The sequence below is a fragment of the Coffea eugenioides genome, chromosome 6, assembly GCF_003713205.1.
Source record: "Coffea eugenioides isolate CCC68of chromosome 6, Ceug_1.0, whole genome shotgun sequence".
NCBI classification, from domain to species: domain Eukaryota; kingdom Viridiplantae; phylum Streptophyta; class Magnoliopsida; order Gentianales; family Rubiaceae; genus Coffea; species Coffea eugenioides.
Window position 1 is genome coordinate 35,305,272 of NC_040040.1, and position 12,806 is coordinate 35,318,077.

General features: G+C 34.9%; 1 protein-coding gene across 1 annotated transcript; it reads right to left on the reverse strand.

Moving 5' to 3' along the window:
- Positions 1-1,124: 1,124 nt before the first annotated feature.
- On the reverse strand, positions 1,125-5,268 carry LOC113775511 (TATA-box-binding protein-like). Its single transcript, XM_027320420.1, has 9 exons — positions 4,661-5,268; positions 4,035-4,122; positions 3,708-3,779; positions 3,461-3,511; positions 2,444-2,488; positions 2,165-2,257; positions 1,883-1,984; positions 1,693-1,766; positions 1,125-1,598 (listed from the first exon to the last, which is right to left on the reverse strand). Coding segments are annotated over exons 1-9 (606 nt in total). The 5' UTR covers positions 4,741-5,268; the 3' UTR covers positions 1,125-1,597.
- Positions 5,269-12,806: the final 7,538 nt, after the last annotated feature.

The window sequence follows — 12,806 nt, forward strand, 5'->3', positions numbered from 1 at the left end:
AATAAAAAAAATCACGAATTCACATATATACAATTAGGCAATTTTTTAATCTTTCACCCCTCCGGTTGGAAGATACACATAATTTAATTTGAGTGAAACTCTTCTCCCCACATCCATAAATTGATATGGGTGATTTATTTGTGTAACTAAATCAAGTAGGGGTAGTTGTTTGTGCAATTACATTGAGGTGTAGATCAAAAAGATTTGAGAATATAAAACTTTGTAAAAATTAAGAACCATCTACCATTTTATGGATCAAATCGAAAAAAAAAGTGAGAATTTAAGGGGCAATATTTAAGGTTATTTAAGGTAAAAAAACTTTAATACAACTGTTTATTGTAAAAACCTTTACCATAAATGTATTTTAGAATTTTAAAACATTTTTTGAATTTTTGGATTGTTTGACAAGAATCGTCCCTTTCCTCTTCCTTTTTCTCGGCCACTCACTCCCCCGCCCACCCCTTGCTGCATCCTCTTCCCTTCTTCTCGTTCGCCCCTCTTTTCCGCTACCCATTCACACATTTCTCCCCCACCCCCTTGCGACATCCTCTTTCCCCTTCCTCCCAACATCTCTTTCCTCGATCCCTTCCCTTCTATCCCTGCTTTTTTCCCTCCTCCCTCCACCCTCTTCTGCTAGATCAAAGGGAAGGAAGGAAAGGTGGGAGTGCCAGGGAGGTAGGAAAATAAGGTGGGGGTGGTGAGAAAAGAAGGGCAGGAGGTTGAGGGGGGTAGGTGGGGAGAAGAGGTAAGAATGTAAGATGTATTGCGAATTTTTTGGGTTACTTTTTGGGGTGTTTTTGCATTTTCTGGGTCAATGTTTTTTGGCTCTAGAAGTTTTTATTTACTCCCCTGTTCAGTCCTCAATTTAAAGTTTAAACTATTTACATTTTAGTCTCTATATATCTTGGAAGTTGGAATCTTAAAGCCGTTTGTTGAGTCTACACAGACTTTGACAAATTTGATCGTAAAGGAATCCTGATTTTCATCCCAAGATTCAATTAAGCTGGTAAGAACACTTAGTAAAGTCCACAAAAAAAATTGTAAATACAACCATAGCCCCAAATTTCTATTCATCCCTCGCGGCCTTGTAAACCAAAATACTACACCTATCAAGAATTGGAATCTTGACATCTAACCCTGAATATTCTATACTAATAATCCAAAAGGTTATCCATAATCCAGGTGACTGGTAAAAGATGTAACTTGAGAGATTGTTTGCAAGGAATGCCCAGATAAAGAAACGAAGAATATACAATTCCAGTTCACAGCACAAGACTAAAAGACTAGAAGTAGAAAACTGTTCAGAAAATGTCATTCATTGACAACGTATGAGTCGACAGAACCACCAAAATTCGACACAGTTAAGTCCCATCACCACCTCCCAACAACAAGGATGGAAGATCACAGTATAGTTCTTAAGAGGGAAAATCCTAAGAACCAAGACTAGCTAATTTATCAGCTCAATCACAAGCAGCATCAGAAGAAGTTGGTTCAAATATGGGCAGCTGCTCGTTGCAAATTCAGTTGCAAGCAAATGAGAGCAGTATTGTGCATTAATATTCTCCATGAATACTTGGTGCCTCGGTCTAAGCAGACATCTGAAACAAAAGGAAGAAGAGGAGGATTACACAATGATCATAGGGAAAAGACAGAAGTTTCATGTGACATCTCAAAACCGAAAGAGTTACATACCATTGCTGGTTCTTTCTAAACTCCGTTAGGACAGGATAAATGTTTTCAAAGGCTGTATATGTTTCATCTCTTACCTGTAACAAATTTCATAGAGGACAACAGAGAGATGATAAGTCTGAGAAAGCCACAGTTAAGACAGGAAAGCAAAAGAGTCGCAATTACAAGAAAAGATGAGGCATACTCTCTTTACCTTTGCTCCTGTGAGGACAATCTTTCCAGAGACAAATATTAGAAGCACAATTTTCGGCTGCTTCATTCGATATATTAGGCCAGGAAAGAGTTCTGGTTCATACTGCATCAATAAGGCCCAGAAAGCAACCCCGTAAATGAACCAAGCCCAACAACAATGTAAACACAAATAGCAAAGTAAACACAAACTTAAACTTGACAATAAACTTGACAAACAGTATGCCAAGAAGAATATTCATCTATTGGCAATCAACTTGTAATTTTTGAATAGGAATCAACTTACACTGGAAAAGGCACCATGGGAATATGCCAAACCTTCGAGTCTGATGGGGAACTTCACATCACAAGAGCCAACAATGTTTTGTATCTTGAAATCCTAACAGACCAAACCAAAGGACAACATTAAGTTGCGGTACTAATAACTTCCCAATTTTCATAATCAGCATCTTGAAGTACACAAACAAGCATAACAATGGGGGTTAACATTTCTTATAAAAGATTACACTATGAACACACAGGGTTTTTTTTTTTCGGGTGGTTGTTTTTTTGGGGGGGGGAGTACCTTAAATTTGGCAGGGAATCCGAGCTTCTGTATAATACGTGCATACTGAAAAGAAAAAACCCAGGTAAGAAGTTCATAGATGATATTGCATACAGGGATGCTTACATTTCATGTCAATCAAAGTAGCAGATAAATTATGCACACCAAAAAGCTGTATAGTCCTCAATATTAGCACCCTTCTCTCTCTTACAAATTAGACAGGCTAACCGCAGACGTTGATCCCCAGTAAAAATTAATTTTAATCTCATGTATAAGACAATCAATTGCTTTAATAAATTCAACAACTGGGAAACAACCACATTGCTCTATTCTATCCAGAATTGTCAACCAACAAATCATTCAACAACTGAAGAATGGACAAATTAAGCACCCAAAACAATCTGCCTCTATGTATACCGAAGCATGCACATAATATCCGGACAGCATTTCAATACAACGGCCATTTCTTGTTTATGAAATTTACCCTATAAACGAGCACAAGCATGCAAGTTTTGGTTCTAATTGCACAACATAGTCGTCTAATAGGTGCACAAGCCTTTAACGCCTTTATCTCCCACATAGAGTGTATAATGGCAAGGTGCCTTTATTTACATATACAATTGTCATCTCATAATTAATATTAGGCATTAGATTTTGACCATAAAACAGGTAAGATGTGTAAAAAGGAATTCCGCTTATTTGCATTCACAAGATCTCGACACCGATCTAGCCATCTAGGTAGAGAAACTTTTCTGTTAGAAACAACAAACTTCCGACCATAAAACAGGTAAGATATGTAAAAAGGAATTCTGCTTATTTGCATTCACAAGATCTCAACGCCGATCTAGGTCGAGAAACTTTTCCGTTAGAAACAACAAACTTCTGATTTTTTTACTTGCATATGGAATCAAAACATCAGCTTGAATATCCTCTTCCACTACAGCTAGCAAATTACAGCCAACTTGTTGCACTTTACATTATTCATCATTCAATCCATCAAAAGCAGCCGAAAAATATAAACCAACAGTTGCCACCAACCTTCCTCGCTGCAAGTTTAGATTGCTGTTCACTCTTTGCTCCAGTGCATACCTATATGAGAAAAAAATCATCAAAAACAAATTGTTACTTAAATGAATATAATTTTCTTAGGAGTTAATGCAATGAGCTCAATAAGTTTAGAGTTGGACACAGGATAAAATACTACTTTGGAAGTACTGATTCATCTCAAAAGATATTTAATATGACCACTGATAAAGCAGAATCTCAAGCAAATAAAACAGCTTACCATCTTTCCCGAGGCAAAAATCAGCGCTGTAGTCTTTGGTTCCCTTATTCTCATGATAACAGCAGCAAAACGCTGTATCAACAAACAGATGTTTAAAACCCATACAACTAGTGATAAACATTCCAATCTGAACAGTAGCACAAATATCATCTCAAACAAGATATTCACTCCGTAAGTATTCCCAAAGTGAAACGACTCTTAAGTATTAACACCAAAGCTTTTTTCCCACTCAATAAAAAGATTTCAAACACTTAAAACCACTATTCTTTTTCTTTAGCTCATTTCCCAACCTGATATATGAAGTCTTTTTCCACTCAAAATACGTACTTTAGGATTATATTCTGCATTACGAGCTTGCAATGCAATAGACTTGAGATCTAACTTGCAATCCAAGTTCACAGTTGACACTATATTCCTGAAAATCATAGGAAAAAAATCATGGTTAGCCAGTGCCATATCCGAACTAAGATTATTCAAAAACAAGACAGATAACAACAAGCCAAGAAATCCGTTGTTTGGGTAGCCTGTAAAAAGCAATATTGACAATTACTAATATTCAGAGAAAGAATCATATGAACCCTGTTTATTCATGTACTTACTTTCTCTTATCTAGATACAGACAGCAATCTTAATATTTCAATATGAAAACGTTAATCAGCTCAGAAACTTGAGCTTGGTTTAGTACTGCAATCTCCAAGCAGATTTTCAAGAATACTATGCCCACTGAATTTTATTGCTGAAATCAATTAAAAGTTATTAATCTACAATTGACTCCTCCATATGATACACCAAAAATTCGGAACAAAATAGAAAATCAACTCAGACAAACACAGATGAACTTCATATAAAACTAAAATCCCTCGTCAAACATCCAATCAACCACAACATGGATCTACTAAAATCAAATTCCAATTTTTTTGTCTCTTTCATCAGAGAAAGAAACAACAACTTACTGAAGAGTAGGAACAATCCCAGATGGGTGCTTTGAAAGATCAACCGGTTGACTCCCTTCCGATCCATGCCCCTCTGCCATTCCTTCCTTTCTCTGTTATTTTCCTCTTCAACTCTTAACGAAAAAATTCTTTAATTCTCAGCCAACCCACCTCAAAACCAGCGACGAATTTCCCAAATTTGCTCTCAATTTGATCGATTAAAATAAAATCAAACCCTCTATAATTTACACGGTTTGTCTTATTATTTACAGGATTTGCTTCAAAATTACACCAAGAATCTTAACCCAATTCAGAAAGATCAGCGCATCAACCAAAAATTCTAAGATCCGGGTCTTGATAACAATCAAAAGGGTCAATCCCAGTGCAAAGATTTGTAAATATAAACGCAGTTTTCAGCTTCAAAAAGGGTAAGAAAACTTGGACCAGAAGCGCCAAAATTTCGAAAAATAGGTGCTTTTATATGTTTGTATTTAGATCTTGTGAAGAGATTGAGAGGACGACTCTTATATATAAGAGGGTATGGATCGATGTGATGAGAAAAGGAGAGAGTCTGAGCCCTTGAGGAGAGAACGAATATATGTGATGGGGAAGCAAGAGGAGAACTTGAGGCGGCGTTCTTGGGGCCTTATCTACCAGCGGATGGGTATATATAGCTGGTAACCGGTTAGGGTAAGGATTACCGGTAAGACGTGTGTGTTTACCGGTTATTGCCCGTTTTTTTGGTGGATTTATAATTTATGTGGGGAAATATAATTTTGGTGACCGACACCCCTTTTTTTTTTTTTCGGTGAAAGTTATGTTGACAGATTTTGACACTAAAAAAAGGAAAAACAAAAAAAAACAAAAGGCTTTTGCAAAAAAGAGAATTGATATATTTGGAATTTGACCCCGTGAATTTACAGCCTTCTCTAATTTTTGCGCGCTTCAATTTTGTTTATCCTTGTGTTCCCCTTACTCCATCAATCCTTGGCATGGAGCTTAATATTACATGTTGAAAGATAGAGCATACAAAGATTGCATCAAAACTAAGAGAATGAGACTAAACAAATATAGGCATTGATTCCAGCGAGCAAAGTGGAGCAACGCGTTAGCAAATAGTGGCTTGGAAACATATAGAAAAAATAAGAAAGGAAAAGGAAAAAAGAAAAAAAAAAAAAAAAAAAAAAGAGAAAGAAGATAACAATAGGAAAAGTAACGGAAAGGAAAAGGTGAAAAGAACAAGTATAACAGTAAGTGTTTCTTCGTCCAACAACGCGTAAGGGGGTTAAGTGCTGATAAATAAAATTATAAGGAATAAAGTGATATAAGCATAAAAAGACAAGGGGGTTAAGTACAACTCACCCAAACAAAAACCATAAAGTGGATTTGGATTTTGTCTATCGTAGAAAATAAAGAATAAAATACAAGAAGTGTGAAACTATATATTTTCACTCAATTGTAATGGTTAAACACGTTACTAAATGGTAATGTGTAATTCTCATATGCAACAATGTATACTTTATAAATAAAATTATTGAATTATTTCTTGTGTCATAGCATATTAATTAAGTCAATTTTCATAGTGAATATTTGAGTGCAGTGGACCCATATAATTAAGTAACTTAAATATGACTAATATATATGTGGCCTAAGGACCATAATTATTTGGATAATAGTGTACTAAGAGAGTCCAAACTCAGTTAATATGGGCGAATTTCTAAAAATATTGTTAAATCATAAAATTTCTCACTTTTGGTGTTTTGTAGAGTAGTTTTCTCTACTTAGGGCTGCCGTATTCCTCGAAATATACATTTCGTTTCCTTTTTCTTTTTATCGTGTCAAAAGGATTGCCCTTTTTTTCTTTGCATCTGCATGGTCAGCACGTGAAATGGAGCTATCATTGCATCCATTTTAGATGTGACGACAGACGTGGCACAATCGATACAAGCAAGGTGAGGCACGTTTTAAGCCACTGACCAAAGTTTGATCAACGACAATAGTGAATCGATACGAACGAGAATGGAAAATTTTTATAAATACAGCCACAAATGCATCATTCCAATCTACACAAACCCCATATCCTTTCCCTCTCTCTCTCTCTCTCTTCTCAGTCCCTACCCCTATTCTCTTGCCATATAGTTATCCCCATCCCCAAGCAACAAGTCACAAGCCAATTTGTTGGAGCAACATTGATCGATACCGTTGGTGAAAATTGATTTTTGTCCATTGTTGGAGCCGCATTGGTTAAGACTGTCGGTGAAGTCCGGTGTCTGTAGGTGGTCGTTCCGGCACAAGTGGTGGAAGTTTATGGTCAGTGATGGAGATCCGGCTCAACTCATCAATCTTATGTAGTCAGTGGTGAAGGCTTAGCTCTTTGATTCAACGAGTAATTTATGTATTCAATTAAAAATTTTTACTATTATTGTTTGTAGTAAATTTAGTTAAAGTAATTAATAGTTAATCTAGTAATTAATAGTTATTTATTGAGCAGTGACATTACTTAATTGAGCTGTAATTATGAATAATAATTTATTGAGCTATAATTATGGGCAGTAATTAATAGTTATGTATTGATTTGTAATTATAAATAGTAATTTTTGGATTTGTAAGTAATAATTAATTAATGCATGTAATTTGTGCATTTAGTTAACAGTTGTACTTAATGAATAATTTTTTTGAATAAATCAATAGGTATTTATTTTAATTATAGATAATAATGATTATTGCAATGGCATTAGTTATCTATCAAGTTAACATAAACAATTAATTAATATTATATGTAATGAATACTTATGTTTTGGGTTTATAGTTTAATAGTTTATGGACAATTGTTTATATGTATGAATAATTAAATTTTGTTTATTTAGTTAATCTGTGTACTTAGTTAACATTTTTTGGTAGTTAATGAATGTTCATTTTACTAATATAGATAATTATTATTATGTTAATTAATGAAGTAAGTAGTGAGAGTGAGATAAAGCAAATTTTATTAATAGATGATGTATTAAATTTATGCGTAGTTAATAATTAAATTTATGCAGTTGTAATTGTATATGAATATTCTTAGTTAATTGGATTGAATAATGTATAATAGTCAAAATGAATGATTTGCTTAATAGAAAGTGCAAAAAGTGAATGTTTAGACTAATTATATTTACGTAATCAATATGTAAGGAAATGCATAGCATCTGACATCACGTTGGTGATTCAATTTTATTGAGGAGGAAAAATAGTGGAAACAAAAAGTTCGTTTTGTTATGACTTTCTGAGGTGCAAAAAAAAACTATATTAGCAAAAAATCAAATAGGTTATGATAAGTTTATAGATAGAGTGTATACTTATATGGGATTAGATTGGGATTCATTCAAATTAAATCTGTGGTTTAGAAATTCCATAGGTTTAGGTGCTTTTGCTGGGATGCGATTAGAGTGTGAAAATGACATTGACATAATGTACCACATGAAAGCGATGTCATCACAAACGGCCTATGAGATATATGTAGAGGTTGAGTCACAATTTTGCCAGAGCTATGGTAATATCAGTGTTGGGCAAACATCATGGGGCATAGATGGATCCAAATTGAATTGGACCGCATGGCTCCTGTACCATCTTCTTTGATAGCCAGTTAACACAATCAAAATATGAAAAAATGATACATGATATGCCAATTCATGAGGAGGAGGTGGAAGCCGAAAGCATGTGCAGTTTACGAATAGTTGAGAGGTTGGCACTAATTTCATGTTTGGTGTTCATCTGGTTGACATTTCATCAACGTAGTCTCCACCAATAATACCTGAAAGTAAGGGCATAGTTGTAGATCATGACTTAGAACTAGAAGCGGATGGTGATGATTCAGACAATAGTAATCACAAGCACGATGGAGCTAATCAAGAAGAAGCCAATCCGATTGGCGATACAAGTCCTTGTGCATTCTTCCCAATTGATATAGTACCGCATTTGCACTATAGTGAAGATGTCAATGCTGCTATGGTGATGAAGGACCCGCTGTTGATCACACTTCTCAAGGATCAAAGGTTCCAAGTTTGAGTAATGTTTAACTTGTTCCTAGTGGTCCAATGACTAGAGCTCGTACTAAGAAGTTTAAAGAGTCATTCCAAGCTTTAGTTCATGGTGTACAAGTTCAAATTGGTGATGCAAGAGTCATTTAAGGACTTGAACATGAAGATATAACACTTTATATGCTTATTCAAGTCGTTGAGTCATGTGAATGTGGTTGACGCGCAATCATGTTCATGATTTTATTGAAGATCCGAATTTTGTTTAAACTTTAAGTCTTTATGTCATTTGTTTAGTAATTTTCTAGCAATGTATGTTGATTTGTTTGGAGTTAGTTTAGTGGAATAAATGGCTAAAGTCATGTTGATCATAGTTAAGCCGAGTTAGGATTTAGAAAAGTAGTTAAGTGAGTTCCCGTTTGGTTAGGACTTTGAGTCGTATAAAAGGCTATAAATAAGCCTTGATTTTCCAACATTGTTTTATACGAGTTAATAAAGAAATTTCCTACAACACTTGTGTATTCGCAACTCTCTTGTCCAAGAGATCCAACTTGAATACTTGAGAGAATTCTTGAGTGTTCGATTTGATTTATTAGCCAATAAATCACAATTGGTTGTGACGTCCTCTACCTCCAACTTTGGTTTGCTAAATTATTAGGTTGTGGGTTAAAATACATCTTAGTTCATAATCTCATAGTTTAGAAGAATTAAGAGTTATTCCACAACTTCAACTTAATTTTGTCTAGATCTGGGCTTTGTGGGAGGTGAGTTCAGACCATTTTGGTGGATTCGTATCATATGAACTTTGATCCAACTCACAGGGAGAATATGGAGAAATTAAATGTGTAGGATGGGTATGCAAAGGAACTCAGATTGGTATGGTAATTGAGCCAAAGAAGCATGTTCAGTGAACTAGTAAATTGTGGTCTATCAAACCAAATATGGAGTACAAAGTGAAGGAAAACAAACCAACCAACTAATATATTCAGTGTAAGTCCTACAATGCATCCCCACAGTGTCATTGGCAACTAAGAACCACTTTAAGTTGCACATATAACATGTAGAAAATTGTAACTTTTGTAAAGAAGCACACCTATGTCCGTGTATCAAATAGCAATGACCATCAACAGTTGAGTTCAGAGATTATTATCTAGCACATTATACACCACGTTGAGAACGGATCACTTTTTCTAATCAAGAAAATTTGTGCAGCAATTAAACGTGCTTTTGATACTGCTATATCATATAAAAAGTATGATATGTTCGACATCGTGCCATTGATACCGTATTCGGTGATTTGCCTATTTTTATATCCCAACTCTCTATTTCATGAAGGAGTTGGTGACTACCAATCAGAGGAAAATAGTTATCTGGGAGCACCATCTATATACACTGTTGGGTGCAAAATTTTATTATATATTTTGGGCATTTGGACCTGTGATCAAGACATTTCAACAACTTAAGTCAGTAATATGTGTTGATGGCATATTTATGAAGGGATTGTATAAGGCAAAGTTGTTAGTTACAGTTGGATTTGACGCCTATAATTGCCAATTTTCTCTGATTTTTGTTCTTAGAAATGAGAAAATGAATTGGAGATAGGTATGACTCATGTCACAGTTGTGACATTATGTGTATTGAAATGTCAAGAACATATGTACTATTTTGGATCGACATAATGGAATAATACATGCAATGACGATCTTGCCTGAGTAGAAGGAACTAATGGCTATGCATCGTGTTTGGCCCACGTGCAAAGCAATTTCACATACAAGTTTCGGAACCAAAGGTACGAACATTTTTCATTCCATTAAAATTAATAATGATTGGTAACAAAATGCCAATATTTACATTTGCTATTCGATTTCATTATGTTTTCATGTCTCAATATTTTGGGTTTAAATTTAAGGATCTTTTATGAGTTATTGAGTCTGCAAATCAAGCAAAGCAATACAAGACATTCATGGAATATATTTGGATGTTAAGCAAGGAAGCATACAAATAGCTAATAGTTAGACCAAAGCAATGAGTATTGTACAAGAATGGGGATATTGATGGGTCACATGTCAACAAACATAACAAAATATTTTTTAATAACTTATTGTGGAATGCATAACTATTACCAATTAAGACATGTGTCTTATTCACGTTCAATCAAACTGTTAATCTGTTCACAAAGAAGCAGAAGTTGACATTAAGTTCTCAATGAAAATTTGGAAAAAGTTCTTAGTAAACGAGCTGAAAGGAATGGAGGATAGTTTGACTACTTATTAAGCTATTGCAACTCTTTTTCATTTCATTTTGACTATATTTTATATTTTAAAAATACCCTAGCTGAATATAGTAATAATATACAAATTTTTCTTTCCACAAGTTGATATTATGTCCCAGATAGGATGGATGTGTAATAGGTATCTCGACCCAACTGTTCGGGACACTATAGTACTTGAATCAAGGAATACGGATAGTTTTCAGCATTAGAAATCTGAGCCATCTACCTCTCATGCTGCCCCATTCCAGATGCCTGTCAAGCATCTACTTAGGCAGGTGCGTGAAAGGAACCAAGGAGGCAAGCATCACAGGAGAGGCATTTCGATACATGATGATGATGCTTCAGTTATTCAGGATATTCAAGTTTTGGCACATGTTAGATATGACCCTCCTGTTGTCACTCTAGTCCCTCACCATTGATTTTTTTCTACACCTCAATGTGTTCTAGCCTTTAGAGGTAATTTCTTTATAAAACATACCCCTATACTCGCATTTGGCTCCACGATAAGTGCAAGATTGTCCTATAGTACACCACATGCAGCATTCCAACCTAATAGTGAGTTCGTGATGATCTTGATCATATTTACGACTTTCTATGTTCCTTGATGGATTTATCACCAATTTTTAGATGGACACATGTAAACATCAAATTTTTTTAATCTCAAGTCTACTATTTCTTTTATTTTTATCTATAAATTGCTTAATCAATCATTTTAATTTTTGTTTTGTAGATTAGCGCAAAAAGAAAAAAAAGGAAAAGAAGAAAATGAATGAAAGTTCAAAATTTAGAAATAGTAGAGGTTTCTTTTCTTTTGCTTCTAACCCAATAGAAACCCTAACAATAAATCCAACACTAAATCCATTCAAAACTCATTCCTAAACTCCTAAATGAACCCGCTCAAAACACAACAAAAACCCACCCTAAACCCAGCAAAAGCCTGGAAAGAAAGAAAAATAAGAAGGGGCCCATTAGCCCATTTCTTTTCCTTCCCTAAAAAAAAAAGATTGGAGCTCCTCACACTACGAAAGACTAGCACAAGCAAGCTGCTGAAACTTGCTTTCTTGGCAAGAATTTTTTTTCCTTTCTTTGTCTCTTTCTTTTTGCCCAAGTTTGTTGGTACAAATACAGCTTATCATGTCCAAATTCTATCCTTTAACACCTAACTACAATGAATCAAAGGGAGGAAAAAGGGGACATATAATTCCACTTCATCCTAACCCTCAATTCTAGGTTTTAGGATTTTTGTTCCATATAATTACATAATAACAGAGGTTTTGGGTTGGCTAGAGAGAGGAACTAGTTAGACAGGCAGCCACACGAGATCTGGGGTGCGAAGCAGAGGAAAAAGAGCAAAAAAAATTTTCTTTTCTGGACAAAAAAAAGAAAACAGGGCTGATGAACCAGCCCTGTTCATACCCATTTTCCTATTTTGTTTGAGGTCTTTTGAATGAGATTTCTTTTTGTGTGTTTTCTAGGATCATAGTAGAGTGATTTTTGTGTTGAGAGATTTTAGGGAAAGTGGCTCTAAGGCCTTCATATTGGAGATTGAAGTCATCCTCCTCACAGCTCTTGGCATCAATATCAGTCACTTGGGTTTGCTCCACTTCGAAATCTACGCATTTTTCCAAGATTTTCCATGCTCAATCTAATTCCATAAGTATCAGAGATAACTTTTATTCATGCTTCTCTTTTGATTCAAACTTGGATGAAAATCTAAGTTCATTATATAGGAATTCTAAGTTCTTTCTTTTTGACTACACTTGATGATTCATGCTATTCCTTTGTTGGTGCCCATTCCATGATTACCAAAGTTTATAATGGCCTCTTTAGTCATCTGACGCATTTCGTTTGAGCTAAGAAAATGCCAAAACTAGGAAAT